Source organism: Hyla sarda, chromosome 6 (assembly GCF_029499605.1).
Source record: "Hyla sarda isolate aHylSar1 chromosome 6, aHylSar1.hap1, whole genome shotgun sequence".
Classification (NCBI taxonomy): domain Eukaryota; kingdom Metazoa; phylum Chordata; class Amphibia; order Anura; family Hylidae; genus Hyla; species Hyla sarda.
Genome location: NC_079194.1, coordinates 128,215,831 through 128,242,051, shown reverse-complemented (window position 1 = coordinate 128,242,051; position 26,221 = coordinate 128,215,831). Strand labels below are relative to the sequence as shown.

Sequence of the window (26,221 nt, the reverse complement as noted above, 5' to 3'; positions counted from 1 at the left end):
TAGTCACACACTGCAGGTGAAACAGTGGCAGATTAGACCTCCTTATCCTTTCAAGTGATGCCAAATCCACTATTCGCCCAATCTGTCTCTTTCTATCTGTTCTCCAATCTCAAAAAACACTTAAAGAGACAACAGGATTTGGGAGTGTTCCGGAGGTAACTCATGCTGCAAATGAGTGGTAAAACCAGTAGTCGGAAAAATTTTATTTGCATATTGAATATGGGGGATATGTAGAATGGTGTAGCAGCTACAGGTTGCTGGCTAATTTTTTTTTCTGGATAAGGCTCAATACTTATCAGCACCCCCTTATATCTGTAGGCCATAGTGCTGCAAACACACACTAATAGCCACAGTGTGACCCTCAACACATTAGCAGTCAGTGACCCTCCCCATACAATGCAAGCCACATGCAATCACTTCTACCAGAATATCCTCCATACATGTAAATCAATTTCCATGGAATGTTTTAGATGCGATTTTAAACCTCCTAAGAAATCCAAACTGAAATAATGACTGCTATAGACTGGCGATAAATAACTCCGTTTATTAAAGATAAACTTTTTTTTGTAAAGACAGAAAATAAAACTCTCAGAATAAATCAGTGATCTGTAAAATGACACGACAAAAGTGCTCCCTTCTTTAAAAAAAAAAATATATATCTACAAGGTGCGTTATATTGGAAGAAGTATAAAGCTTCTTTCCATTTTTTATCTCTTTTGGCGACAACCAAGAAATTATTGGTTAGCCATTCAATACGTTTTTAGTTTTTCTTAATCATTCTCAATGCAATGGAAGCTGCCATTTTGCACTCTGAATACTAACAAGACTCCAGTTTGCTAATGTATAAGCAGCATAACTGTTGCTGTAAGCCCCATATAAAAGAGTGGTTCAAAATGGCTGCTCCCAGGGCGTAAAAACTTTAATTATAACTTAACAAGCCCCCCCCCCCCCCCCCCCAATAATTGTCAATAGACCTTTAAAGAGCTTATAGTGCTGAAACAACAGAGATTTTCTGGCAATCGAGGGGTTAAGAGAAGAAATATTGCAATGCCTTAAACAACCTAGAACGCCATGCTGAGCTCTGCACTCAAATACACAGACATGGATTTTATCTACGTACATTCATTTATATAGAGAAAAATATTTTATGCAGAAACCAGACTGTGTGTGTTGGTGCACGAAACAACAGTGCACAATGTGACAATACAATACCTATGGTTATATCACAGCCACAGGGTGATTATCCCTTTAAGTAAAATAAGATTTGTTATTTAATGAACGCTGCAGGCAGCGGACGTCACCCGCAATAAGTATAATGAATATGATAGAGTTGTGGCTTGCTAAGATATGTTGGTGTCTCTGTACAAAAATGATAATTTTATCATGTTTACATATTTATACACAGCGTTTTATGACAAATTGCACAGAAAGCAGTAATGAAAGCCCCTCAGTGGGAGCCGCGCAGCCAACAAAAGGCAAGTCCATAGTGTAAATCAGGAGGTGCCCATGAAAATTCACATGATCATTTTATGCATATCATGTTAGTTCTGATCCCAGTGTCACATGTAAATTAAAGGGGAATTCCACGGTTGGCTGTATTCCCAAAAAACACATCAGAAAAACAATAAGGATTGTCAAGCCTTGTGTACTATTAAGCTTTTATGATAAAAAGTTTTGTAACTTTTTTTAAATACTTCGATGGGAATTCATTAAGGTTTGTATATTTTATATTACTGTATATTCTCGAGTACAAAAGCTGCAATTTTTTTGCGCAAGTCTCTTTTTGCTGGTTTTGTGTCATTCTTGGCACATTTTTATTTGTTTAGGAGGGAGGGTCTTAGTGGGAAGGCCTGTAGTATAATTCACACCAGCAAAAGTTACTATATATTTAAATCTGAAAAGGCACGGACAGCCAAACGTGCACAGAGTGTATGCCTCTTAGTACATTTGGCACATCACAAGCTTAAAGGGGTTGCCCGGGAGGTTCCCTGGCGCTTCCCTTCCGCTCCCTGGTCATCTTGAAAGTATACTGTTCCGAGACAGGAGGGAAGGAGTGCTTGTCCCGATGTTGCAGCAATATCAAGCACATATTGGACATCGTGTGTGGACGTGGTTTTACTTACACACGATGTCAAATAGATGCATGATGTTGTTGCAACATCGGTAACATCCTGCAGCTTTTGGACCTCACAGGGGGACAAGCACCTGCCCCCTCCAGTATACTTCTGAGATAACCAAGGAGTAGAAGTAGAGTGCCAGGAAACTCTGGGCACATTTGGCTGTCCGTACCTATAGTAACTATTTCTGGTGGAAGTGAAGTGCCAGGGAGAAGAAGAGGTAGGACCTTTTCTTCTTCCCAGCCAACTCCCTTAAAGGGGTACTCCACTGGCCAGCGTTCGGAAGTAAATGTTCTGAATGCTGTTTTCGCGCTGCTGTGGTCAGCCACGCCCCTTGTGACATCACGACCATGCCCCCTCAATGCAAGTCTATGGGAGGGGGCGTGGCGGCCGTCACGCCCCCTCCGATAGACTTGCATTGAGGTGGCACCGGCCGTGATGGCTAGTGAAGTACCCCTTTAAGACAGGCAGAAGAAACACTGGCCTTAATGAATTACACTTTGCGTTTCAACTCCTCAACCATTTTCAAGATCTCTACTGGCTGTCAGTGATTAGAAACATTCTTACTAAAACCCGACTTGAGCAAGTCTTGCTCATCAAGCTGATGGGTACTTGTAGCAATGTATTCTTATTGTGTGAGAGCAAGCAGAAATGTTCTAAATATTACAGAACTAAATCTATCTCAATTTACATATAACCCAATTGCCCGTATATAAGGCATTAATATAGCGATCTCCTCACCAGACCTTTGATATGTGAATTAGGGCACTTTTTTAGGTGCAGGGGAGGTGCAACATGTGATTGCTACACATCATGGCGTGCTGCTAATTTGCCAGGGCTTGGCCCAGCACCACCTCTTGTATCAGGTAACTACCAGCATTATTCCCTCAACATGCAACGTGGAGTAAGAGGGGGGGAGGATACTTCCCAAGATTTCAGGAGACCCTAATAATGACAGAACAGCTGCCCATCACCACTTCATGCATATGACCTCCACACTTTCCTTCACATTCATGAGCCATATAATCACACTTAATCTACAGATCTCAGCAGTGTCCTGATTTTTGATCAGTATCCGATCCCGGGGCCTTCTCAGTCCGTATTGTATCTATGTGGGGCATTTATGCTGTAGATGGCTGTGTGATACTTTTTTGACTTGAACTCTTGCGGCTCAACACAAAGGTTGAGGAGTTGCTCTTCCTACTAGCGCTCAGGTCGCTCCCCTGCTGCCGGGACTTCAGGTATCGAGCAGAACAGCACAGGAAGCTTTGTAGGAGGTCGTGGAAGAGGTGACCAGTGAACAACATGTAGATCCAGGGGTTACAGCAGCTGTTGAGGCTTCCAAGTAGCATGGCAATGATGAACAGTGATGCTGGGAAAGAAAGAAAAACAGAGATGTATAAATATCAGTGAGCAATGTGTATGTACATCATAGATGAGTTAAAGAAAAAGATACCTAAGGCCCTCAAGCCTGCAATATACAATAGCACGGATGTCTTTTTGTGTTGCAGTAGGGCCTTTGGCCCCCCCAAAGGCGCTAAAGTCCAGGCGTACCTGCTACTTCTAGATCCCTATAGCTACAACCCTGTACATATATACCTGCATACATGAGGGAAAGAAAAAGAAGGATATATTGATGTTAATAATAAACATACAGATGTAGCAGAGGCATGTTTGACAGGACTTAAAGGGGAACTCTGGTGGAAACAAGTGGAATTATTATTATTTTTTTTTTCAAATCAACTGGTGCCAGAAAGTCAAACAGATTTGCAAATTACTTCTATTTAAAAATCTTAATCCTTCCAGTACTTATCAGCTGATTAATGCTCCACAGGAAGTTCTTTTCTTTTTGAATTTATTTTCTGTCTGACCACAGTGCTCTTTGCTGACACCTCTGTTCATGTCAGGAACTGTCCAGAGCAGGATAGATTTTCTATGGGGATTTTCTCCTGCTCTGGACAGTTCCTAAAATGAACAGAGGTGTCAGCAGAGAGCACTGTGGTCAGACAGAAAAGAAATTCAAAAAGAAAAGGACTTCTGCTGTATACTACAGAGAAGTTTGAAGTTCTTTCCAGTCTGACCCCAGTGCTCTCTGCTGACACCTCTGTCCGTGTCAGGAACTGTCCAGATTAGAAGCATATCCCCATAGAAAACCTCTCCTGCTCTGGACAGTTCCTGACACGGAGAGAGGTGTCAGCAGAGAGCACTGTGATCAGACTGGAAAGAACTTCACCAATTTCTCTGTAGTGTATCTGTCGTTTACGCAGCTGATAAGTACCGGAAACGTTGATATTTTTAAATAGAAGTAATTTACAAATCTGTTTAACTTTCTGGAGCCAGTTGATTTGAAAACATTTTTTTTTTCCCCAGAGTACCCCTTTAATTGAGGCATTTTAAGATATTGTGTATATTTAGTATATTGTGCCTAGTGAGTTTTACATTGGACTGCGTAAAAAAATGCCCATTTGTATAGATGTGTGCTGACTATATACCCAGCCTAAATATGCTGAAGAATGATTGATGGAGCGTGAAGTAAGTGGTTCACAAGGAATAGAGCAAACCACCCACCTCAATTTGTATGACTCATGCAAGTGGGTATCATCAGCAATGTCCTGGTTAACCCTGCATCTCCATGGTGATCACGCACCATCACAGCCCCAACAGCTGACTGGCACCAACATACTGGGGGCTGCACACAACTGTGTTCAACATGTGCAGTACTGCATCTTGTGATGGTGCATAGAGCCAACAGCTCTCTACCCTGTTAATCTCATGTGCAAGTCACAGGTTGTTTAGACAGATATTATCACTGCCTGCACTGGACATCTAGCAGAGGAGGGAACAGAGCACGAGTTTAAAGGGGTTATCCACCAAAAGGTGATTTTAGCACTTACCTGCCAGAACTGGGTATTTCCTGTTAGATTTTGTTCTGTAAACTACACATCCCACAGTTCTATGCTTGAAAGTTTGAGAGTACTTTCCTTCCTCCCAAACATCAGCCACCCCACCCATTGAAACACAGTGTTTTCTAACCAGGGAGCCTACAGTTGTTGCTAAATTGAAGGATAGGCTCCCTCTGATCACCTGACTAGTGATGTCAGGTCTCCACACATTGCAACCTGGGATATCCTTAAACATGAGTCATTTTGTATGCTGTTAACCCCTTAAGGACACATGACGTACTGGAACGTCATGTGTCAGCTCTCAATCTATAACACGGGGCCACAGCGTGGCCCCGCGTCATAGCGGGTCGGGCCCGGCCTCTAACAATGGCCGGGACCCGTGGCTAATAGTGTGCGGCACTGATCGCAGTGCCGCACGCTATTAACCCTTTAGACAGGGCGTTCAAAGTTGAACGCCGCGTCTAAAGTGAAAGTGTGCCGGTTAGCTCAGTGGGCTGTTTGGGATAGCCGCGGCGAAATCACAGCATCCCAAACAGCTTACATGACAGCTGGAGGGTCCCTACCTTGCCTCCTGGTGTCCGATCGCCGAATGACTGCTCAGTGCCTGAGATCCAGGCATGAGCAGTCAAGCGGCAGAATCATCGATCACTGGTTTCTTATGAGAAACCAGTAATCAATGTGAAAGATCAGTGTGTGCAGTGTTATAGGTCCCTATGGGACCTATAACATTGCAAAAAATAAAAGTGAATAAAGATCATTTAACCCCTTCCCTATTAAAAGTTTGAATCACCTCCCTTTTCCCATAAAAAAAAAACACAGTGTAAATAAAAATAAACATATATGGTATCGCCGCGTGCGGAAATGTCCGAATTATAAAAATATATTGTTAATTAAACCGCACGGTCAATGGCGTGCACGCAAAAAAATTCAAGAGTCCAAAATAGTGCATTTTTGGTCACTTTTTATATCATGAAAAAACGAATAAAAAGCAATCAATAAGTCCTATCAATGCAAATGGTACCGTTAAATGGTACCGTTAAAAAATGAGCCCTCATACTGCCCCATACGCGGAAAAATAAAAAAGTTATAGGGGTCAAAAATGACAATTTTAAACGTATTAATTTTCCTGCAGGAAGTTATGATTTTTTCCAGAAGTATGACAAAATCAAACCTATATAAGTAGTGTATCATTTTAACCGTATGAACCTACAGAATAAATATCAGGTATAATTTTTACCGAAAAATGTACTACGTAGAAACGGAAGCCCCCAAAAGTTACAAAACTGCGTTTTTTTTTCCAATTTTGTCTCACAATGATTTTTTTTCCGTCTCACCGTAGATTTTTGGGCAAAATGACTGACGTCATTACAAAGTAGAATTGGGGGCACAAAAAATAAGCCATCATATGGATTCTTAGGTGCAAAATTGAAAGAGTTATGATTTTTTAAAGGCAAGGAGCAAAAAACGAAAATGCAAAAACGTAAAAAACCCCGGTCCTTAAGGGGTTAGAAATAAATATTGGGGCGATAATCACAGAAGAATTGTGAGAAAACCGTTACACACAGGTACAGACACTATATTATGAACTACACTAACTTTACAGCCCCTGTAGCATAGTCAAATAAAAAAATACTGGAATACCCCTTTTTTCTTCCTTTCACTGGCACCCAGAGGCCATTTTACTGGGCTTTTTGTAGGGCTAAACTAATATATACAGAACTATAAGGGGGGCTAACTACTGTGTGGGGCCACTATTGGGGGACTAATTAATGTTTGGGTTAGCCCAGGGCTTATGGTACAGTTAATCTGTCACCGTTAGCACAACATCTTTGTAGCTCTAAATATAACATCATACACATAAAAGTTACGTATTGGTACTAAAAGTAACAAGTTGATGACAACCTGTAACACCCTCAGAACAGGAATGAATGTATTGCATGGATTTATGTCGATCAACACCACTTTCACGGTTGTAAGTTCCCTTTAAGTGCTATCTTATGTATTGGCATCATGTTATAGAGCAGAAGGAGCTAAGATGATTGATGTGTATATCTTTGTGGGAAAATGATGCCATGGAGTAGGGCTCTGTGGCTGCTGAAGCTTTCACGGGTTGTGAAAAGTGGGGTGGCTCCCAGATATGAGGGTTAGGCTAGGTTCACACTGCCATCGTCCACTGACCTGTTCAGCTCTTTTTTGTTGTGTGTGCACCAAATGGACCCTGAATAGGTCAAAGCACAAGTGACATTGCTGGGTCCTGAAGGATCCCATCTACTTGAATAGGGTCAGTTGAGTGTCTGATATTTTACAAAAGTTGACCGTAGAAAAAAGATCAGACATGCAGTATTTTTTTTCTCTGGTTAACACTGAGTGACGGAGCTCCCTTTCGCAGAACACAGCAGCAATGTGAAGGTAACTGTCACGGATCGGCAGGCTGGAGGTGGATCCTCTGTGTCAGAGAGGGTTTGGCGTGGACCGTGTCGGTGGACCGGTTCTAAGTAGCTACTGGTTTTCACCAGAGCCCGCCGCAAAGCGGGATGGTCTTGCAGCGGCGGTAGCAACCAGGTCGTATCCACCGGCAACGGCTCAACCTCTCTGACTGCTGAGATAGGCATGGTACAAGGGATAAGGCAAGAGCAAGGTCGGACGTAGCAGAAGGTCAGGGCAGGCAGCAAGGATCGTAGTCAGGGGCAACGGCAGGAGGTCTGGAACACAGGCTAGGAACACTCAAGGAAAGGCTTTCTCTGGCACAAGGGCAACAAGATCCGGCAAGGGAGTGCAGGGGAAGTGAGGTATAAGTAGGGAGTGCACAGGTGGAAACTAATCAGGAAGATTGGGCCAGGCACCATCATTGGTGCACTGGCCCTTTAAATCTCAGAGAGCTGGCGCGCGCGCGCGCGCGCCCTAGAGAGCGGAGCCGCGCGCGCCAGCACATGACAGCAGGGGACCGGGGCGGGTAAGTGACTTGGGATGCGATTCGCGAGCGGGCGCGTCCCGCTGTGCGAATCGCATCCCCAACGGCCATGTCAGTGCAGCGCTCCCGGTCAGCGGGACTGACCGGGGCGCTGCAGGGAGAGAGACGCCGTGAGCGCTCCGGGGAGGAGCGGGGACCCGGAGCGCTCGGCGTAACAGTACCCCCCCCCCCCTTGGGTCTCCCCCTCTTTTTGGGACCTGAAAATTCTTTAATCCGGAAGACGTCTGAGGACCCGGAGACCGGAGTAGCTTTCTCTAGGTATTTAACTTCAAAGGGTCCAAGGTAACGTGGTCCCAGATAAAAACTGGGGACACGGAAGCGGATATACTTGGCGGAGAGCCACGCAAAAACAGGAGGAGCTCTTCTCTTTTTTCCGGCAAGTTTCTTCACCCGGGATGAGGCTAGTATGAGGGATTTTAGAGTCTTTTTCCAGATGGTGGCGAAGTCCCGGGAAACCACATCAACAGCGGGCACACAAGAAGGCGTGGGGGTGGGGAGGGAGGGAAGAGGGTCAAGCTTGGCACGGGGCAGAGTGTTAACAGGACGGGGGCTGTGAGGAGGAGACACAGCATAGTCCAGATAGGCCTTGGGGAGACCAGGTAAAGGGGGAGACACAGAGGTTTGACTGACGGGACTGGGAGCAGACGTGAGGCATTTTCTGTGGCAAGAAGCACCCCAGCTCATGATCTCCCCGGTGGTCCAGACAAGGGTAGAGGAGTGGCGTTGGAGCCATGGCAGACCGAGGAGGACTTCAGAGGAGCATTTGGGCAAAACAAAAAGTTCCATGCTCAAGAGCAGGGGTTCTGTGGGGTAACGCACAGTGCAGTATAGAAGTAAATCTTCTTTCTTTCTGCGGCGAGTCCTCTCTTCAGGGGTCAGGCGAGACCGATCCACTTGCATAGCCTCCTCGGCGGGAGGCACAGGGGTGGATTGCAAAGGATACTGTGAGAGAGATGCTCCGAGCGGTGTGGCACATGGCAGGGCCTTCCCAGGCAGGAGACCACGGCAGAGTCTAGAGTCCCCATCAAATTTGTCCGGCAGGGACAAGCAGGGGTTAGGAGCGACCGGTCGCTGCGGAGGAGTTGCAGGAGCCGGCGGAGGAGATGGTTGTTGCTGTTGCAGCTGCTGTGTCTGTGACTGAAGTTGCTGTATCTGCGGCAGCAGCTGCTGTATCTGTGACTGAAGTTGCTGTGTCACGGTGGTCAAGTATGCCAGCTGGTGATTTCGTTGGGTGATCATTAGGGATTGCTGGGCAATCACCGTGGAAATGTCGGCAAGACTTGACAGCGGCACCTCAGCGGAATCCATGGCCGGATCTACTGTCACGGATCGGCAGGCTGGAGGTGGATCCTCTGTGTCAGAGAGGGTTTGGCGTGGACCGTGTCGGTGGACCGGTTCTAAGTAGCTACTGGTTTTCACCAGAGCCCGCCGCAAAGCGGGATGGTCTTGCAGCGGCGGTAGCAACCAGGTCGTATCCACCGGCAACGGCTGAACCTCTCTGACTGCTGAGATAGGCATGGTACAAGGGATAAGGCAAGAGCAAGGTCGGACGTAGCAGAAGGTCAGGGCAGGCAGCAAGGATCGTAGTCAGGGGCAACGGCAGGAGGTCTGGAACACAGGCTAGGAACACTCAAGGAAAGGCTTTCTCTGGCACAAGGGCAACAAGATCCGGCAAGGGAGTGCAGGGGAAGTGAGGTATAAGTAGGGAGTGCACAGGTGGAAACTAATCAGGAAGATTGGGCCAGGCACCATCATTGGTGCACTGGCCCTTTAAATCTCAGAGAGCTGGCGCGCGCGCGCCCTAGAGAGCGGAGCCGCGCGCGCCAGCACATGACAGCAGGGGACCGGGACGGGTAAGTGACTTGGGATGCGATTCGCGAGCGGGCGCGTCCCGCTGTGCGAATCGCATCCCCAACGGCCATGTCAGTGCAGCGCTCCCGGTCAGCGGGACTGACCGGGGCGCTGCAGGGAGAGAGACGCCGTGAGCGCTCCGGGGAGGAGCGGGGACCCGGAGCGCTCGCCGTAACAGTAACCTTAGTTGAATAAGCGTCCCCGGACAAGCAGCGGGAAGGGGGGGTTTAATATGGATGTGTTGAGACTAAGCAGTGGGTTCTGTTAAGTTTCTTTAAAATTCCACAATACCTAAAAAAAAAAATGCTCTGATATGGAGAGTCAACACCACCTTTAATGAGCATTAGCACAGTCTTCATTATCATCATCATCATCATTAGTACTCTGGGTTAAGGGCAGCTGAAATAGCTTCTGTTCTGGTCTCCAGTGGCTGATTTATGAAATGCTTCTTCTTAAAAGCTGTATCCAAATATATGAATTGTTACAATTGATATATCTGATCTTTCCATGCTTACAGAGTCCAGTGGGTAAGTTAATCAATAAGTTACAAGTTACCGTATATACTCGAGTATAAGCCGAGTTTTTCAGCACGATTTTTCATGCTGAAAACACCCCCCTCGGCTTATACTCGAGTGAACTCCCCCACCCGCAGTGGTCTTCAACCTGCGGACCTCCAGAGGTTTCAAACTACAACTCCCAGCAAGCCCGGGCAGCCATCGGCTGTCCGGGCTTGCTGGGAGTTGTAGTTTTGAAACCTCCGGAGGTCCGCAGGTTGAAGACCACTGCGGCCTTCAACATCATCCAGCCCCCTCTCACCCCCTTTAGTTCTGAGTACTCACCTCCGCTCGGCGCTGGTCCGGTCCTGCAGGGCTGTCCGGTGAGGAGGTGGTCCGGTGGGATAGTGGTTCCGGGCTGCTATCTTCACCGGGGAGGCCTCTTCTAAGCGCTTCGGGCCCGGCCTCAGAATAGTCACGTTGCCGTGACAACGACGCAGAGGTGCGTTCATTGCCAACGTACTTCTGCGTCATTGTCAAGGCAACGCCTCTATTCCGGGCCGGAAGCGCGGAGAAGAGGCGCCCCCGGTGAAGATAGCAGCCCGGACCACCTCCTCACCGGACCACCTCCTCACCGGACAGCCCTGCAGGACCGGACCAGCGCCGAGCGGAGGTGAGTACTCAGAACTAAAGGGGGTGAGAGGGGGCTGGATGATGTTGAAGGCCGCAGTGGTCTTCAACCTGCAGACCTCCGGAGGTTTCAAAACTACAACTCCCAGCAAGCCCGGACAGCCGATGGCTGCCCGGGCTTGCTGGGAGTTGTAGTTTTGAAACCTCTGGAGGTCCGCAGGTTGAAGACCACTGAGGGCGAATGATGAGAAGAGGATGATGAAGGGGGGGTGTGGGGATGATGAAGGGGGGTGGGGATGATGACAAGGGGATGATGAAGGGGGGGTGTGGGATGATTACAAGGGGATGATGAAGGGGGTGTGTGGGATGATTACAAGGGGATGATGAAGGGGGGGTGTGGGATGATTACAAGGGGATGATGAAGGGGGATGTGTGGGATAAGGGGATGATGAAGGGGGGATGTGCGGGATGATGACAAGGGGATGATGAAGGGGGGATGTGTGGGATGATGACAAGGGGATGATGAAGGGGGGATGTGTGGGATGATGATGAGGATGTTAATGACGGGTCTGGATGATGACAGGGGGGGATGAGGTATTTCCCACCCTAGGCTTATACTCGAGTCAATAACTTTTCCTGGGATTTTGGGTTGAAATTAGGGGTCTCGGCTTATACTCGGGTCGGCTTATACTCGAGTATATACGGTATACAGAATCTTTTTCCAGATATATATATATATCTCAATCTGCTCAGTTCTTCCAGCCTTATAACATGATGCCAATAGATTAGATAGCTTTTTTGTGGTGACAGGTTTTCTTTAAGGAATGGCCTCAGGCCTCCACACGACCTTAGGAATGACCTCAATAAAAGGACAAGAAAAACATCCACATCCTTATCTATGAACTGCTCCAGCTATTTACTCCCCTCCTCATATTGACCCTTATACTTTGCATTACTTGCCTTATTAGGCCCACACTTTCACATCAAGTTTTGGGGCTACTTTGCTGATATACACCAGAATAGCAAAAAAATTAAAATAAAAACTATAGATTATAGTCCACTAGGGGATTCTTTTGGTTTCTTTTCAGATGATACAATTTGTTTGTGGGACTCAAAATCCCAGTAAATTACATTTTAATTCCCACACACAAAACGGATACCTGTTTGAAGGAATTCCAGCACATACCAGTGACATTGCACCTAAATGTGATGTAAATGGGGCCTTACCGTGCTATTCCTATGATTATGTCTTCAGATATTGAATTAAACCATGCCTGATTAAGAGACCTACTCTGTCTTTTCATTTAGCAAGGGGTCACACAAATGATCAAGCGATAGTTCATGCGGCCCTCCCTACCTGGTGGTTGAGCCAATAGCCATAACGCTTTTTGTCAAGGAACACAGATCTATGAGACTGGCGCTTGTTTACAGCATCAAGCTGTCTAATAGGGCCCAAACACAGAGCAAACATAGGCAACCTACAATATTTTCAACTACTGTACTACTTACAATAACACTAGTTTTGCTACCTTCTGCCAGAAGAGGGCAGCATCTCTCTTTTGTACAATGCAGGAGAGTTTCATTGGTAGTATAGGAATGTGAAGTAAGAAGTGGTGGACTACATGTGTTGGGGGTAATATGGGTTATGGGAACACAGTATAGCATTATGTGGGCACTGTTTGGCTCTATGTCTGCAAAGTATGGCACCCTTTGTTTCTGAGCTCTGTTTGTATCTTTGTGGTCATGGCACTCTGGGTTCTGTTCTCTGAGCTATATGGTACACTGTAGACATTTAGAATGAACAATATATCTGGATATAGAATGGCACTAGCTGGGCACTGTATTAGCAATATGTGCAATACATACAATAAAAAGATGATATATATAGAATTGTCTGGGCAAAGTAAATTTTATATTAGACAGGAGGCCTCACATTATATGCAATTCTTTCTTTACTGCAAAGGGTTAACAGCAAAATAGTAAAACATTTTTACAATAAATAACATGAAAAATGTTTTAGGTACACAGGTGTACAGGTATTCACAACCAAACATGCTGTACATAACAGTAGCCAATGAGTGTACAGGCTGAGTGATATCAGGTCCTGAGTAAAGGAAATACTCTTCTTTCTTTGGATTATTAACAATAAAATTAAGTATAAACCAGAAAAATTACAATAAAGAGTTCTTAGAGAAAGTCAACAAGCGGAATTGTATGAAATCCATCTGGCAAGTAGGTGAAAACAGGTTGAAGTCTGACGTCACAGGTATGAAGGTATCCAACTGATAAATGAAGAACTGGTCAGAAGAACATGGTAAATATCCAACAGGAGATGAAACATAACAAGCAGAGCCATATTCCAGAATAGTTAGTACACTGATCGGTAAGCAGTCCTGGTACTTGGAGCCCAGGCTTCAGAGAGGATAGCTCTAGTTGATGAAGAAAATTCCGGGTCAAATGTGTCTGGCCCGATATCAACCAAGCAACCAGAGGAAGTTGAAGCGAAACAACGAGAGGATGAGGAATGTTTGATGGGTCTAAGAGAAGATTCAGAAAAAGAGGGAGGATTCTAGGGAAGTCTATTACCATACTGAGTACTTGTGGAAATCAAGATTGAGCTGGCCACCAAGGAGTGATCAGAACTATGGTGGATTTTTGCATGAGAACCTGAATCAGGATCCTGGATATGAGGGTGAAAGGAGGAAATGCGTAAAGAGTTTGAGTAGGCCAAGTCTGAAGAAGTACGATTGAGTTGGGATGCAAATAGGTCCAGGTGAAGAGGTCCCCAAAGGAGATTGAGTTGTTGAAAAATCAGTGGATCTAGTTTCCAGTCCAGTTTCCAATCACTGGAATCTACAAGATAGCGAGAATTCTAGTCTGCGTTCCCATAAGAGGCCTTTTAATAAAGACGACACTATTTCTCACCCTTCTAAATTGGGTCAAGACATTACTGAAGGCATGCATCCATCCTGCAGCCACCATTCAGATGCCCATAAGTCGCATCCACAACCCTCTACCCATGAGGAGGTATATGATATACGGGGTGAAAGAGCCTCAAAACGCTCAAAACCAGTTTCTTTTGTGGAATACTCTGAACAAGACTCTGACAATAATTCTGATTATTCAGATTTAGAAGACCCCTCTTATGATCCCATAGACTCTGAGGGAAGTGACATCAAATTTCGATTAATCTAATATTACCGATTCAGCTGTCCTTGACACCCTTGCAATGCTATTTCTTTGATCCATCCCAGATCAAGCATCCGAGGTCCGGGGAGTGGGCCCCTAATCCCCAAGTGGAAAGATTTATATGTTATTGGATTAAAAACAGTCTGGATAGGAAAACCAGAAATAAACTATGGGCCGAGTGCCCAAGACCAACACTCTCTCTCAACGCTGCTCACACTCCTGAGGTAGACCCATTCTGATAAAACACATTCAGAAATCCGGCAAGAACTCTAAAAAGGGTATAGACCGTAGTTTTAAGGCTTGCCAGGATGAGTTTTTGGATCTGTTGGGTCCCCTCTCAAAGATCCTAGACATATCTGAGGAGGCTGCCACCTCCGGAAATCCTATTGATGTTCCCACACTTAGAGGGTGGGCACAAAGAGCAATGTGCCTATTCGGTAACGTTAATGAAGCCTTTCGCACAGAGAGGCGACACTCCATTTTAATGAAGCTCGACCCACAGTCAACTCATCTAGCACCATCAGAACCGGCTACACCCACTGAAGGATTTCTCTTTGGAGAAAACTTCATAAAGGAGATATCCAACTATGTGGGTCTCTTTTCGAGCTTAGATAAAGCTCAGTTAAAAAAATTTTGGACAGGCTGGGAAAAACCCGGGGCCATTTTCCCAGCTGGGACCCACAATATAGAAGCTAATATAGAGTTGGACAGATCATTCTATGTCCCTGCTACCTCTCAACCACCACCATTCTTCCCTTATTGGGGATGCCCTTGGAGGGCAAGAGGCCAGAGAGGCTCCACAAGATCCAGACCCTCAGGTAAGCCATCTCAATATCTTCCCTCCTCCAGTGGGTGGAAGACTCCTTTTTTCCCAAAATTGGGAGTCCATATCTTCCGATCATTGGATTCTCACTACAGTGAAGGGCTATCAAACAGAATTCATGTTTCCTCATCCCCATCCATTTTTCAAACGAAGACCAGTCCCCGGTACATTCAGAGATAAAAGACCTTTCTTCAAAAAACGCTATCATTCATGTACCCCTGGATTCCCCAGGTTTTATCAGCAACCTCTTCTTGGTAAAGAAGGATAGAGGTCACAGACCTGTTATAAACCTCAGCCTTTTGAACAATTTTGTTCAATACCGTCATTTCAAGATGGAAGGAATCCATCTTCTCAGGAAGATTGGTTGATCAAAATCGACATCAAGGATGCATACCTTACTGTACCCATCAATCATCTCAACCCTTCCTACAATTCCTTTGAAACAACATGAAATGGCAATTCACTTGCCTTCCTTTTGGCCTATCATCCGCCCAATGGTGCTTCACGAAGTTGATGAAACCCTTGGTAGCCCTCCTTCGTTCTCAAGGAGTCTGTCTAATAATTTATCTAGACAACATCCTCATCATGGCCTCTTCATTCTCAAGCTTACTTTCATATGGAATGGACAATTTCTCTCTTAACCTATCTTGGCTTTCGGATCAATTACGACAAGTCTATCCTCTCTCCCTCTCAGGAACTGGAATTCCTGGTGTTTCTAATCAATACACGTTCGGCTCTTTCGAGTCTTCCTTCAAAGAAATTGAAGACTATCCGCAAAGAGATACGATCTCTTCTCCACAAGGATCTGATATCTCTTTGCTCAATAGCTCAAATTGTTGGTCTTCTTACTGCTTCGATCCAAACGATCTTTCCAGCCCCATTACATTACAGGGCTCTCCAATGTCTGAAGATTCAACACTTACAAGAGGGTCTAGGTTACTCAGATGAGATTGCTCTTTCCTTGGAAGCCAGACAAGAATTACTCTGGTGGCTTCAACACATTCAAGAATGGAACGGGAAGACCATCTTCCTTTCCAGACCGAATGTTGTTCTAGAATCAGATGCCAGTCTGATTGGTTGGGGAGCTTGTTATTGTCCCCTCTCCACAAGCGCAAATGGTCCCCTTCGGAATCTCTGCTACACATCAATTGTCTGGAACTTATAGCGGATTTCTTCACTTTAAAGACTCTTAGCATGGACAATATCTCTGCTGTCCAATATATAAACCGCTTAGGAGGAATAAAATCAGAACTTCTTGCCAATATAACAAAAGATCTTTGGCATTTCTGTCTGGATAGAGATATTATTTTAAAAAGAGAATACCTTCCTGGTTTATCTAGTATGGTAGCAGACTGGAATTCTCGCTATCATGTAGATTCCATTGACTGGAAACTGGATCCCGATTTTTCAACAACTCGATCTCCTTTGGGGACCTCTACATCTGGACCTATTTGCATCCCGACTCAATCGTCAACTTCCTTAATTCTTCAGTTGGTGCCCGAATCCACTTGGCCTACTCAAACTCTTTACACATTTCCTCCTTTCACCCTCATTTCCACGGTCCTGTTTCAGGTTCTTATGCAAATATTTACCATAATTCTAATCACTCCTTGGTTCCACAAGTCCTCAGTATGGTAATATGCTTCCCGAGAATCCTCCCTCTTTTTACGAATCTTCTCTTAGACCCATCCTCATCCTCTTGTTGTTTCACTTCAACTTCCTCTGGTTGCTTGGTTGATTTCGGGTCAGACACATTTGACCCAGAATCAACTAGAGCTATCCTCTCTGAAGCCTGGGCTCCAGGTACAAGGACTGCTTACCGATCAGCCTGGAAATTTTGGGTTGATTGGTGCACACAACGGAACCTGGATCCGTTCTTGCATCTATCCCTCACATCTAGAATTATCTCTCTTCATCTTTTAATGCTGGTAAACTTAATGCTGGTAAACCTTACTGCACTATTAATCTTTATCGTTCCGCTATTTCTTTTTATCACGATCCTATTAATTCTATCCCTGTCGGTCAACACCCCTTAGTCTGTAAACTTTTTAAGGGTATTTGTCTTAAACATCCTCCATTACCTAAATACCATTCCAGTTGGGACGTCCACTTACTTCTAAATCTTTTCATCTCTTGAAATGATAATGATGCATTGTCTCTGAAACTTCTGTCTTTTAAACTAACTACTCTCCTTTGTCTTACTTCAATCAAGAGAGTCTCCGACATCAGAGCTCTGGATGTCTCTCAAAGACGCTATTCTCCTCACGGTGTTATTTTTACGATTCGTAGACGTACCAAAACTAATCTTCAGGAAGTGTTCTACCCAGCTTTTCCCCATCACGACAAATTTTGTGTTGTTTTTTGCCTTAAATCTTACGAATCAAAAACAGAATTTCTTAGACTATCATCTTTCTCTCAACTACTTATATCTAACTGTAAACCTCATTTACCCGTTTCTTCCGCAACTTTGGCTAGATGGATCAGACAAGTTATGTTCCTTGCTTCTTGATACTTCAGTCATTGGAGCACATTCGGCTAGAGGTGCAGTGTCTACCAAACTCATTCAAACAGGAGGTTCTCTTTCAGATCTTCTTAAAGCGGCAGATTGGTCTTCTGAATCTACCTTCAAAACATTCTATTTTAGACCTGAAACTCATGTATCTATGTTTCTTCTATAATATGTAATTTGTTATTATTCATATATATCATTATTGCATTATAGCTTTAAACTTGCATATAATGCGAGGCCTCCTGTCTGATATAAAATTTAAGATTTCCCTACTCTTTGTGATCGAAAATATAGATTCTATGAAAGACAGGAGGCGAGCATTATCCCTCCCTTGACCCATCCCTCTAATTTTTTTTTTTTTTTTTTTTCAGCGTACTAACTATTCTGCAATATGGCTCTGCTTGTTCTGTTTCATCTCCTGTTGGATATTTACCATGTTCTTCTGACCAGTTCTTCTTCAGTTATCACTCATTGAATGGATACCTCCATTCCAGTTGGATACCTTCACACCTTTGACGTCAGACTTCAGCCTGTTTTCACCTACTTACCGGATGGATTTCAAACAATTCCACTTGTTGACTTTCTCTAAAAACTCTTTATTATAATTCTTTCTGGTTTATACTTTATTTTATTGTTATTAATCCAAAGAAAGAAGAGTATTTCTGTTACTCAGGACATGATATCACCTAGCCTGTACACTCATTGGCTACTGTTATGCATAGCATGTTTGGTTGTGAATACCTGTACACCTATGTACCTAAAAAGTTTTTCTTGTTATATATTGTAAAAACATTTTACTATTTTGCTGCTAAGCCTTTGCAGTAAAGAAAGAATTGCATATAACGCTAGGCCTCCTGTCTAATGTAAAATCTATATTTTCCCTCACCAAGAGTAGAAAAATCTTCAATTATCTGCATACATTGTATTCAGGGTCTATATGGCACTATGATGATATATTTTTTACACACATATCTAGTATTGGTGTTACTTGGGCGAGTCCACATTACTCTCCCCATTCCTGGAGAACCTGGGACACAGTCATATGATTTATGCATACTTATATACTGTATGTGCATAATAACACGGGCTTGTGTAGGTCAGTAGAATATTTCACATGGGCCTCCTTCATTTCTCTGGAGTACAACTCTTGCACAACAGCTTTAGGAAAAATAAGTTATTATAGACATATCGGATACATATTCAATACTTCAAGACTACCGCCTATGAACACTTTGGTGTTCCTGTATTAAGCTTGTTGTGAAGTTTCTTTGCCTTGTTGTGAGATTTTTTTTTCCTGTGCACGTTTTCCTGTGCCCAGCAAATATATTGACTGATTTATAGCAACCAATCAGATCGCTTCTTCTATTTTTCAGAGACCTTTTAAAAAAACAAAAAATCTGGTTGCTATGGGCAACCAAACCACTCTTCCTCTACATAGATAAATCTCCCCCTTGTGCAGAGAAAGTTTTTCAGTTGCTCATAGTAACCAATCAGATTGTTTCTTTCTTTTTTTAAAAGATCTTTGAAAAATGAAAGAAGCAATATAATTGGTCACAGAGGGAAAAAGGCTCCATTGTTCCTCTGCACACATTTTGGTAAAGCTACATGTCTATGGCTCAGTGGTTAGCACTGTTGCCTTGCAGTACTGGGGTCGATGGTTCAAATCCCACCAAGGACAACATCTGCAAAGATCTTGTATGTTCTCCCACACCTCAAAACATACTGATAGGTTTAGATTGTGAGCCTCAATGCGGACAGGGACCAATTTGAATGTACAGTGCTGTAGAATCTGTGTGCACTATATAAATAAAGCGTTATTATTATTATGAATAGTCAATGTGGGAATTATTATGTACCTGCAATGAAGTTGCACGCAGATGGAGCATACCAAGGCATCTGTGGAGCAGTATTTCTCCTTAGAGGGAGACCAAACTGAGTTACTGTTGAGTTAACTAACCCCAACAGGGCTGCACGCTAAAAATACCAGGGGTTGATAACTAAAACAATAAATGGGAAGTGAAAATGACCCAGAGATAAGATGTGCGGCCAGCTGGCTCCAGAAAGGTGGGCACATGCATATTTCTAAATAGCCCTTATATCCTGTTCCTCTATGATCAGTATCTGCACAAAGCCCGGTTCCCATGCAGTGTAGGGATTGTCCTAGCAAATCACCTAGATAAGTGGTGGTGATAACTGATAAGCATCCTGAAACTGCACTGCAATTCCCAGCTTGTTTTTGCCTCTAAATACTGCTATTTGTGATAAAAGGTACAACAAAAAAATCACATAACGCTCTATTGATCAGCCAGGTGTATAAATAAATATTCAGGACAGTATATGGAAAGATTTCAAATCTAATTGGAAAACTACAACTCCCATCATGCTGAAAAACGCTGGTATCAATTTTCACTTGCACCAATCAGCTACATGATGGCAATGTGGCACTGTGTCTGATGGTTTTTTGTTTGTTAGGTTTTTTTGTTTTGTTTTTAACAATAACACAAAAAAACACCATGAGGCTAGGTTTCCACTTGGTTTTTTTGTACACCTAAAAAAACGCCAGCAAAAAACGCCAGAAAAACTGCCACAGGTTTTGGCAGTTTTTCTGGTGGTTTTTCTGGCGTTTTCCCTGGTGTGTGGAAACAGCCAAATTTGTCCCCTGTTGCAGTTTTTTCACTGCCTTCTGGGTACCACTCTGTGGGTCGGATGCTGAGCGCCCGGTCCACAGAGTGTAAGGAGATGAGGAGTGATGTATAGCATCACTACTCACCTCCCCGGCAGTATAGTATACAGGGGGGCATAGTGTACCTGTGTATACTATACAGGCGCCGGAATCCTGTCACCAGACTGATAGGACTCCCTGCTCCTATAGCCCCTTTGGGCGGTATACAGAATATACAGCTATCTATAGATAGCTGTATATAGTGTATACAGAACAGGAGGTCCACTTACCTCCCTCATTTCTGTCACCACCGGTCCGTGTAGCTCCACCCCCTAGTGATGATATCATTAGGGGCGGAGCTACAGACGTATTCAGGCTAGTCTGAAGCTCTGTTCACATTGTCCATTTTGAATAATGGGAACAGACCCTTCTGCCAGTGTCTACCCAGACAGGGAGACTCCAGCTGTTGCTAAACTACAACTCCCAGCATGCCCAGACAGCCAAAGGCTGTCTGGGCATGCTGGGAGTTGTAGTTTTGCACCAATTGGAGGCTCACTGTTTAGGTAGACATTGCATTATGGGTGCTCTCCCCTGCAGAGAGTGCAAAAAATTACGACGAATTCAATGGATTACGACGGATGAACTTTATTTTTTTAATTTTAATAAAATGGTTAACGAGGCTGTGGGGGAGTGTTTTTTTTAAATAAAATAGTTTTGTTGTAAATGTGTTGTGTCTTTTTTTAATTGAATATTCAGGCTTAGTTATGGAGGCTGTCTAATAGATTACTAAGCCGGGGCTTAGCGTTAGCCCCAAAAACAGCTGGCGCTAACCCCCAATTATTACCCTGGTACCCACCGCCACAGGGGTGCCGGGAAGAGCCGGTACCAACAGGCCCGGAGCATCAAAAATGGCGCTCCTGGGCCTAGGCGGTAACAGGCTGGTGTTATTTAGGCTGGGGAGGGCCAGTAACAATGGTCTTTGCCCACCCTGGTAACGTCAGGCTGTTGCTGCTTTGTTGGTATCGTGCTGATACTGAATATACAGGGAACCCTATGCGTTTTTTTTTTTTCATAAATAAAAAATAAAAAAAAATAAAAACGCATAGGGTTCCCCCTATTTTCAGTATCAGCCAGATACCAACCAAGCAGCAACAGCCTGACGTTACCAGGGTGAGCAAGGACCATTGTTACTGGCCCTCCCCAGCCTAAATAACGCCAGCCTGTTACCGCCTAGGCCCAGGAGCGCCACTTTTGATGCTCCGGGCCTGTTGGTACCGGCTCTTCCTGGCACCCCTGTGGCGGTGGGTACCGGGGTAATAATTCGGGGTTAGCACTAGCTGTTTTTGAGGCTAATGCTAAGCCCTGACTTAGTAATGGATTCTGTCTATTAGACAGCCTCCATAACTAAGCCTGAATATTCAATAAAAAAGAAAACACAACACATTGGAAAAATTATTTTATTTTAAAAAACACTCCCCCACAGCCCTCGTTAACCATTTTATTAAAATATTAAAAATCCTGTTCATCCGTGGTAATCCATCGAATCCGTCGCAATCCTCGGCATACACGGATCTGAAAAAAACACAAAACATTTTTTTACGCTCTCTGCGGGGGAGAGCACCCATAATGCAATGTCTACCTAAACAGTGAGCCTCCAATTGGTGCAAAACTACAACTCCCAGCATGCCCAGACAGCCTTTGGCTGTCTGGGCATGCTGGGAGTTGTAGTTTAGCAACAGCTGGAGTCTCCCTGTCTGGGTAGACACTGGCAGAAGGGTCTGTTCCCATTATCCAATACGGACAATGTTAACAGAACCTTATACCCTTGCCAGCCTGGATCGCGTCTCTAGCTCCGCCCCGTAATGACGTAATCATTAGGGGCGGAGCTACACGGACATGCGGGGACTGGACGGAGGTAAGGGGACTCCTCCATCTTCTGTATACACTATATACAGCTATCTATAGATAGCTGTATATAGTGTATACCGCCCAAAGGGTTAACCTACACTGTCCAGCAGTGTAAGTTAACTCTTTCCTTTCCGGGCTGGCTTAGCGCACAGCTCAGCAAGGGGTTAAGTGAGCCAGCAATGTGTATACTGTATACACATTGCAGGCTCACTGTAAGTTCTTGCTGGGCAGTAGGTATACAATGTATATCTACTGCTCAGCATCAGCTGTTCTCCCGTCTCTGTAGCCTTGAGAACAGCTGATCCCGACATTCACATCAGGAGGAGGTGTGTCAGGAGGAGTGACATCCGCTGTGATCTGTCCCTTACTGCAGGTACTCCGACTCCCAACATGGAGTACACTCTGCTCCATGCTGGGAGCTGTAGTACCTGCATTAATAGACATGACTGGGGGAGATTCTAGCTGCCCATACCATGCCCTGTCTCTGCCCGTACCAACCCACTTCCAATAATGACCAACACATCTGTATGATGCAAAGGCCACAGCAGCCCAACTTTATTAAATAACAATTACAACATTGTGCATAAATATATAACTTTTGTATGAACGTCCTACAACAACAATATAAATATATATGTATATAACCATAATTGTTACCCCGTTACCAGGAGAAGACCCGACAAAGAGGTCTCGACAAGAGGTCGTTTTTATAAAAACTGCCAAGGAGCCCAAAAACGCCAAAAGGATTAAAAAAAATGTCAAACTGAAAAGCACCAAGTGGATTTGGCATTTTGCAGTTTACTATTGACTTGCAGCTAACATCTGGCCGCAGCGTTTTTCACCAAAAAACGCCATGCGGCAGAATGGGCGTTTTTATTGGCGTTTTTGTAAAGAAAAAACAAGTGGAAACCTAGCCTGAAAGGACCTGGAGTGTTACAAGTAGAGCAGCTGTTATCAGTAGCACATATGGATGTAAATGTATCAGGCAGATCTCATATGTGACATAACGTCATGATCATGCGGTGTAGTTTTCTCATTTATCTCATTGTAAGCAACAGTTAAAGGGGTACTCCGGTGGAAAACAATTTTTTTTTCAATCAACTGGTTCCAGAAAGTTAAACAGATTTGTAAATTACTTCTATTTAAAAATCTTAATCCTTCTAGTACGTATCAGCTGTTGTATTCTCCAGAGGAATTTCTGGAATTATTTTCTGTCTGACCACAGTGCTCTCTGCTGACACCTCTGTCCATGTCAGGAACTGTCCAGAGTACAAGCAAATCCCAATAGCAAACCTCTCCTGCTCTGGACAGTTCCTGCAGAGAGCACTGTGATCAGATTGACAAGAATTTCCAGAAATAAATAAAACTTCCGGTGGAGTATACAGCAGCTGGTAAGTACTGGAAGGATTAAGATTATTAAATTGAAGTAATTTACAAATCTGTTTAACTTTGTGGCACCAGTTGATTTAAAAAAAAAATTATTTCCACCTGAGTACCCCTTTAACCTCTCCCCAACCAGAAATGGCTGATAACAGAGAGCAGATGAGGGTCACCTGTACAGCACATAGAAAGGAGTTGGAATGCTGGTGCAGTGTCCCTTCAATGCACTATAATAGTCACCTATCTGCAGAACAAGATAAATAGACATGAGCGTTCAATACAATGGCGCAATAGAGCACCAGATCTGTCGGCTTTTAGGACAAAAAATGAAAATGAGCAAAGAGCTTTCAGCTTCAAAATTACAAAGGTTACAATCGAATCCAAATAAATTATGAACAATAAATGCTACAAGTGCAGGAGAACAGCAGCAGAGCAAACTGCAGCTTGTTTAGGGAGTTAAGCCAAGAATAGTGAAATATGACAAGACACTGAAACATTGAAGAGTTATACAGGTCAAGGTTACTGAGGAGTCTGAGATTCTCATTACATGAGATCAAATCTTAGTCACTGTATGATGAAATGTGTGGCAACTTTCCAATATACTTTCAGTTAAATTTTTTCATAGTTTTCAAGATCTCTGTTTGCTGTCAGTGAACAGGAATGTTTGATTTCCCAGTACGGGATATAGTCCCTTACAGTACTTAGGCCCTGTCAGGTTGAGTCCTACTGTGTCCTAGGGGCTCTCCTGCAGTGTCTCCTCCATACAGGGGAGGACTGACCTTCCGGTCCGATCGGACGTCGTCCAGGTTAAGGGCCTGCCACCGCCGCTACTGAGGATTCGGAGATCCCCAGCAGACAGCGCTGCCTTATCCGGTATCTGCGATACACGCACATACAGGGGAAGGCGTCCCCTCTGTCTGAGCCGCATCTGCAGCTTACACAGAGGAGACATGACCTCCGCCCCAAAGCAGCACGCAGTACAGGCACCAATGACGTCACTTATCAGCGCCTGTACTGTGGAGGGGAGAAGACGCGGGCCCCTGTTGTTGAGGAGATTGCTGCGTGGGACATCAGGTGAGCATAAATTTTTTTTTAACTCTGCTATATACCAATGGGGTAGGGGGAGGGGGGTAACGCTGCCTATACCTATGCGGGGTAACTCTGCCTATACCTGTGGGGAAAGGGGGGGGGTAACTCTGCCTACACCAATGGAGAAGAGGGAGGTGAGTCTGCCAATACTAATGGGGAAGAGGGGGGTAACTCTGCCTATACCAATGGGGAAGGGGGGGTAACTCTTCCTATACTAATGGGGAAGAGGGGGGGGGGTAACTCTGCCTAAACCAATGGGGAAGGGGGGGTAACTCTGCCTATACCAATGGGGAAGAGGGGGGTAACTCTGCCTATACCTATGGGGAATGGGGGGATTTAACTCTGCCTATACCTATGGGGAATGTGTGTGTGGGGGGGGGGTTAACGCTGCCTATACCTAAGAAGAAAGGGGGGTTAAGTCTGTTCCTATACCTATTGGGAAGGGGGTTTAACTCTGCTGCCTATACCTATGGGAAGGAGGGTTAAGTCTGCTGCCTATACTTTTGGGGAAGGGGGGTTTAACTCTGCTGCCTATACCTACAGAGAAGGGGTGGGGTTAACTCTGCTGTCTATACCTACAGGGAAGTGGAGGTTAACTCTGCTGCCTATACCTACAGGGAAGGGGGGCTGCCTAACTTTATACCTGGATGCCTAACTACTTACCTACATACCAGGCTATCTAACTACATACATACCCAGCTACCTAACTATGTACATACCTGGCCTTCATACATGGCTGCCTAACTACCTAGCTAGCCCCCTACCTACCTGGCTTGTCACCTACCTACATATCTGGCTTCCTGATCTACCTAACTAGTTACCTATTTACCTGTCTACCTACCTACCTGCCCTTTTACTGTGCAGGACACCAAGGAGGGCATTATTTCAGTTTGTGGGCCTATAGATGGAAAGATTGTGTAGAGGAGGGGAGGGCACGGGAAAAATGTAAAGTCTGACATGTTTGTCCTGCAGATGTTAAGAGATCGACATGGCAGTCTTATGCGGACAGAGAAGAAAAGGAAAGAGGACACCGCTGATCAGAAAAGACGTAATTGTGAGTCCCAAAATATAACTTTAATCACTTATATGGTATACACATCCTGTGTACAGCTGATATCTACCGCCATATGGTCCTGTATACAGATCCTGTATACTGGTCTGTGTATAGTGGTTTTATTCAGTACAATATGGCGGTATCATCCAGTTATTGTGTGGTAGTATATATTTACTCCTAGTATTATTGGTCATGGAAATTTATCTATGTTAAAGTGTTTCTTACATATATAAATTTTAGTTTATTGTGTGCGGGATTTGGGTGGAATAGGGGCGTGGCCGAAGATTGAGGAGCTGCAGAGACTAGCAGGGGCCTTTGCCTTTTTTTGGTCCAGGGGCCCCGAGTGTCGTCAGTCCGCCCCTGCCTCCATAGCAATATTTATTAGGTATGGTGTTATGTGATTTATGTATTAAGGACCTTTAAGTTGTCACATGATAATGTGTTCACATGATGTGTTATTTTACCTAGAGAGCACCAGCTAACCAGGTGACCTGCAGCTTGACCTATGGGCTTCTGGCTCAGCCCCTCTTTATAAGAGGGAGAACAATTACAATCTCTTCTCTTCTACCTCACCTCCTGCTGAGGAACAGTAAAGACCAGATGTCTCAGAGCTAAAGTCCAGCATATCTGGAGGCCTCAAG

The 26,221-nt window shown here is 44.5% G+C and overlaps 1 protein-coding gene across 1 annotated transcript in view; it reads right to left on the bottom strand.

Annotated features, from left to right (window-relative positions):
* Positions 1-530: 530 nt before the first annotated feature.
* The window catches only part of OXTR (oxytocin receptor), a 75,625-nt gene continuing 49,934 nt past the window's right edge, over positions 531-26,221 (bottom strand). Inside the window, exon 2 of the mRNA XM_056524997.1 lies at positions 531-3,489. Within this exon, the coding sequence (XP_056380972.1) occupies positions 3,239-3,489 (251 nt within the window). The 3' untranslated portion in view covers positions 531-3,238. The remainder of the gene's footprint in view (positions 3,490-26,221) is intronic.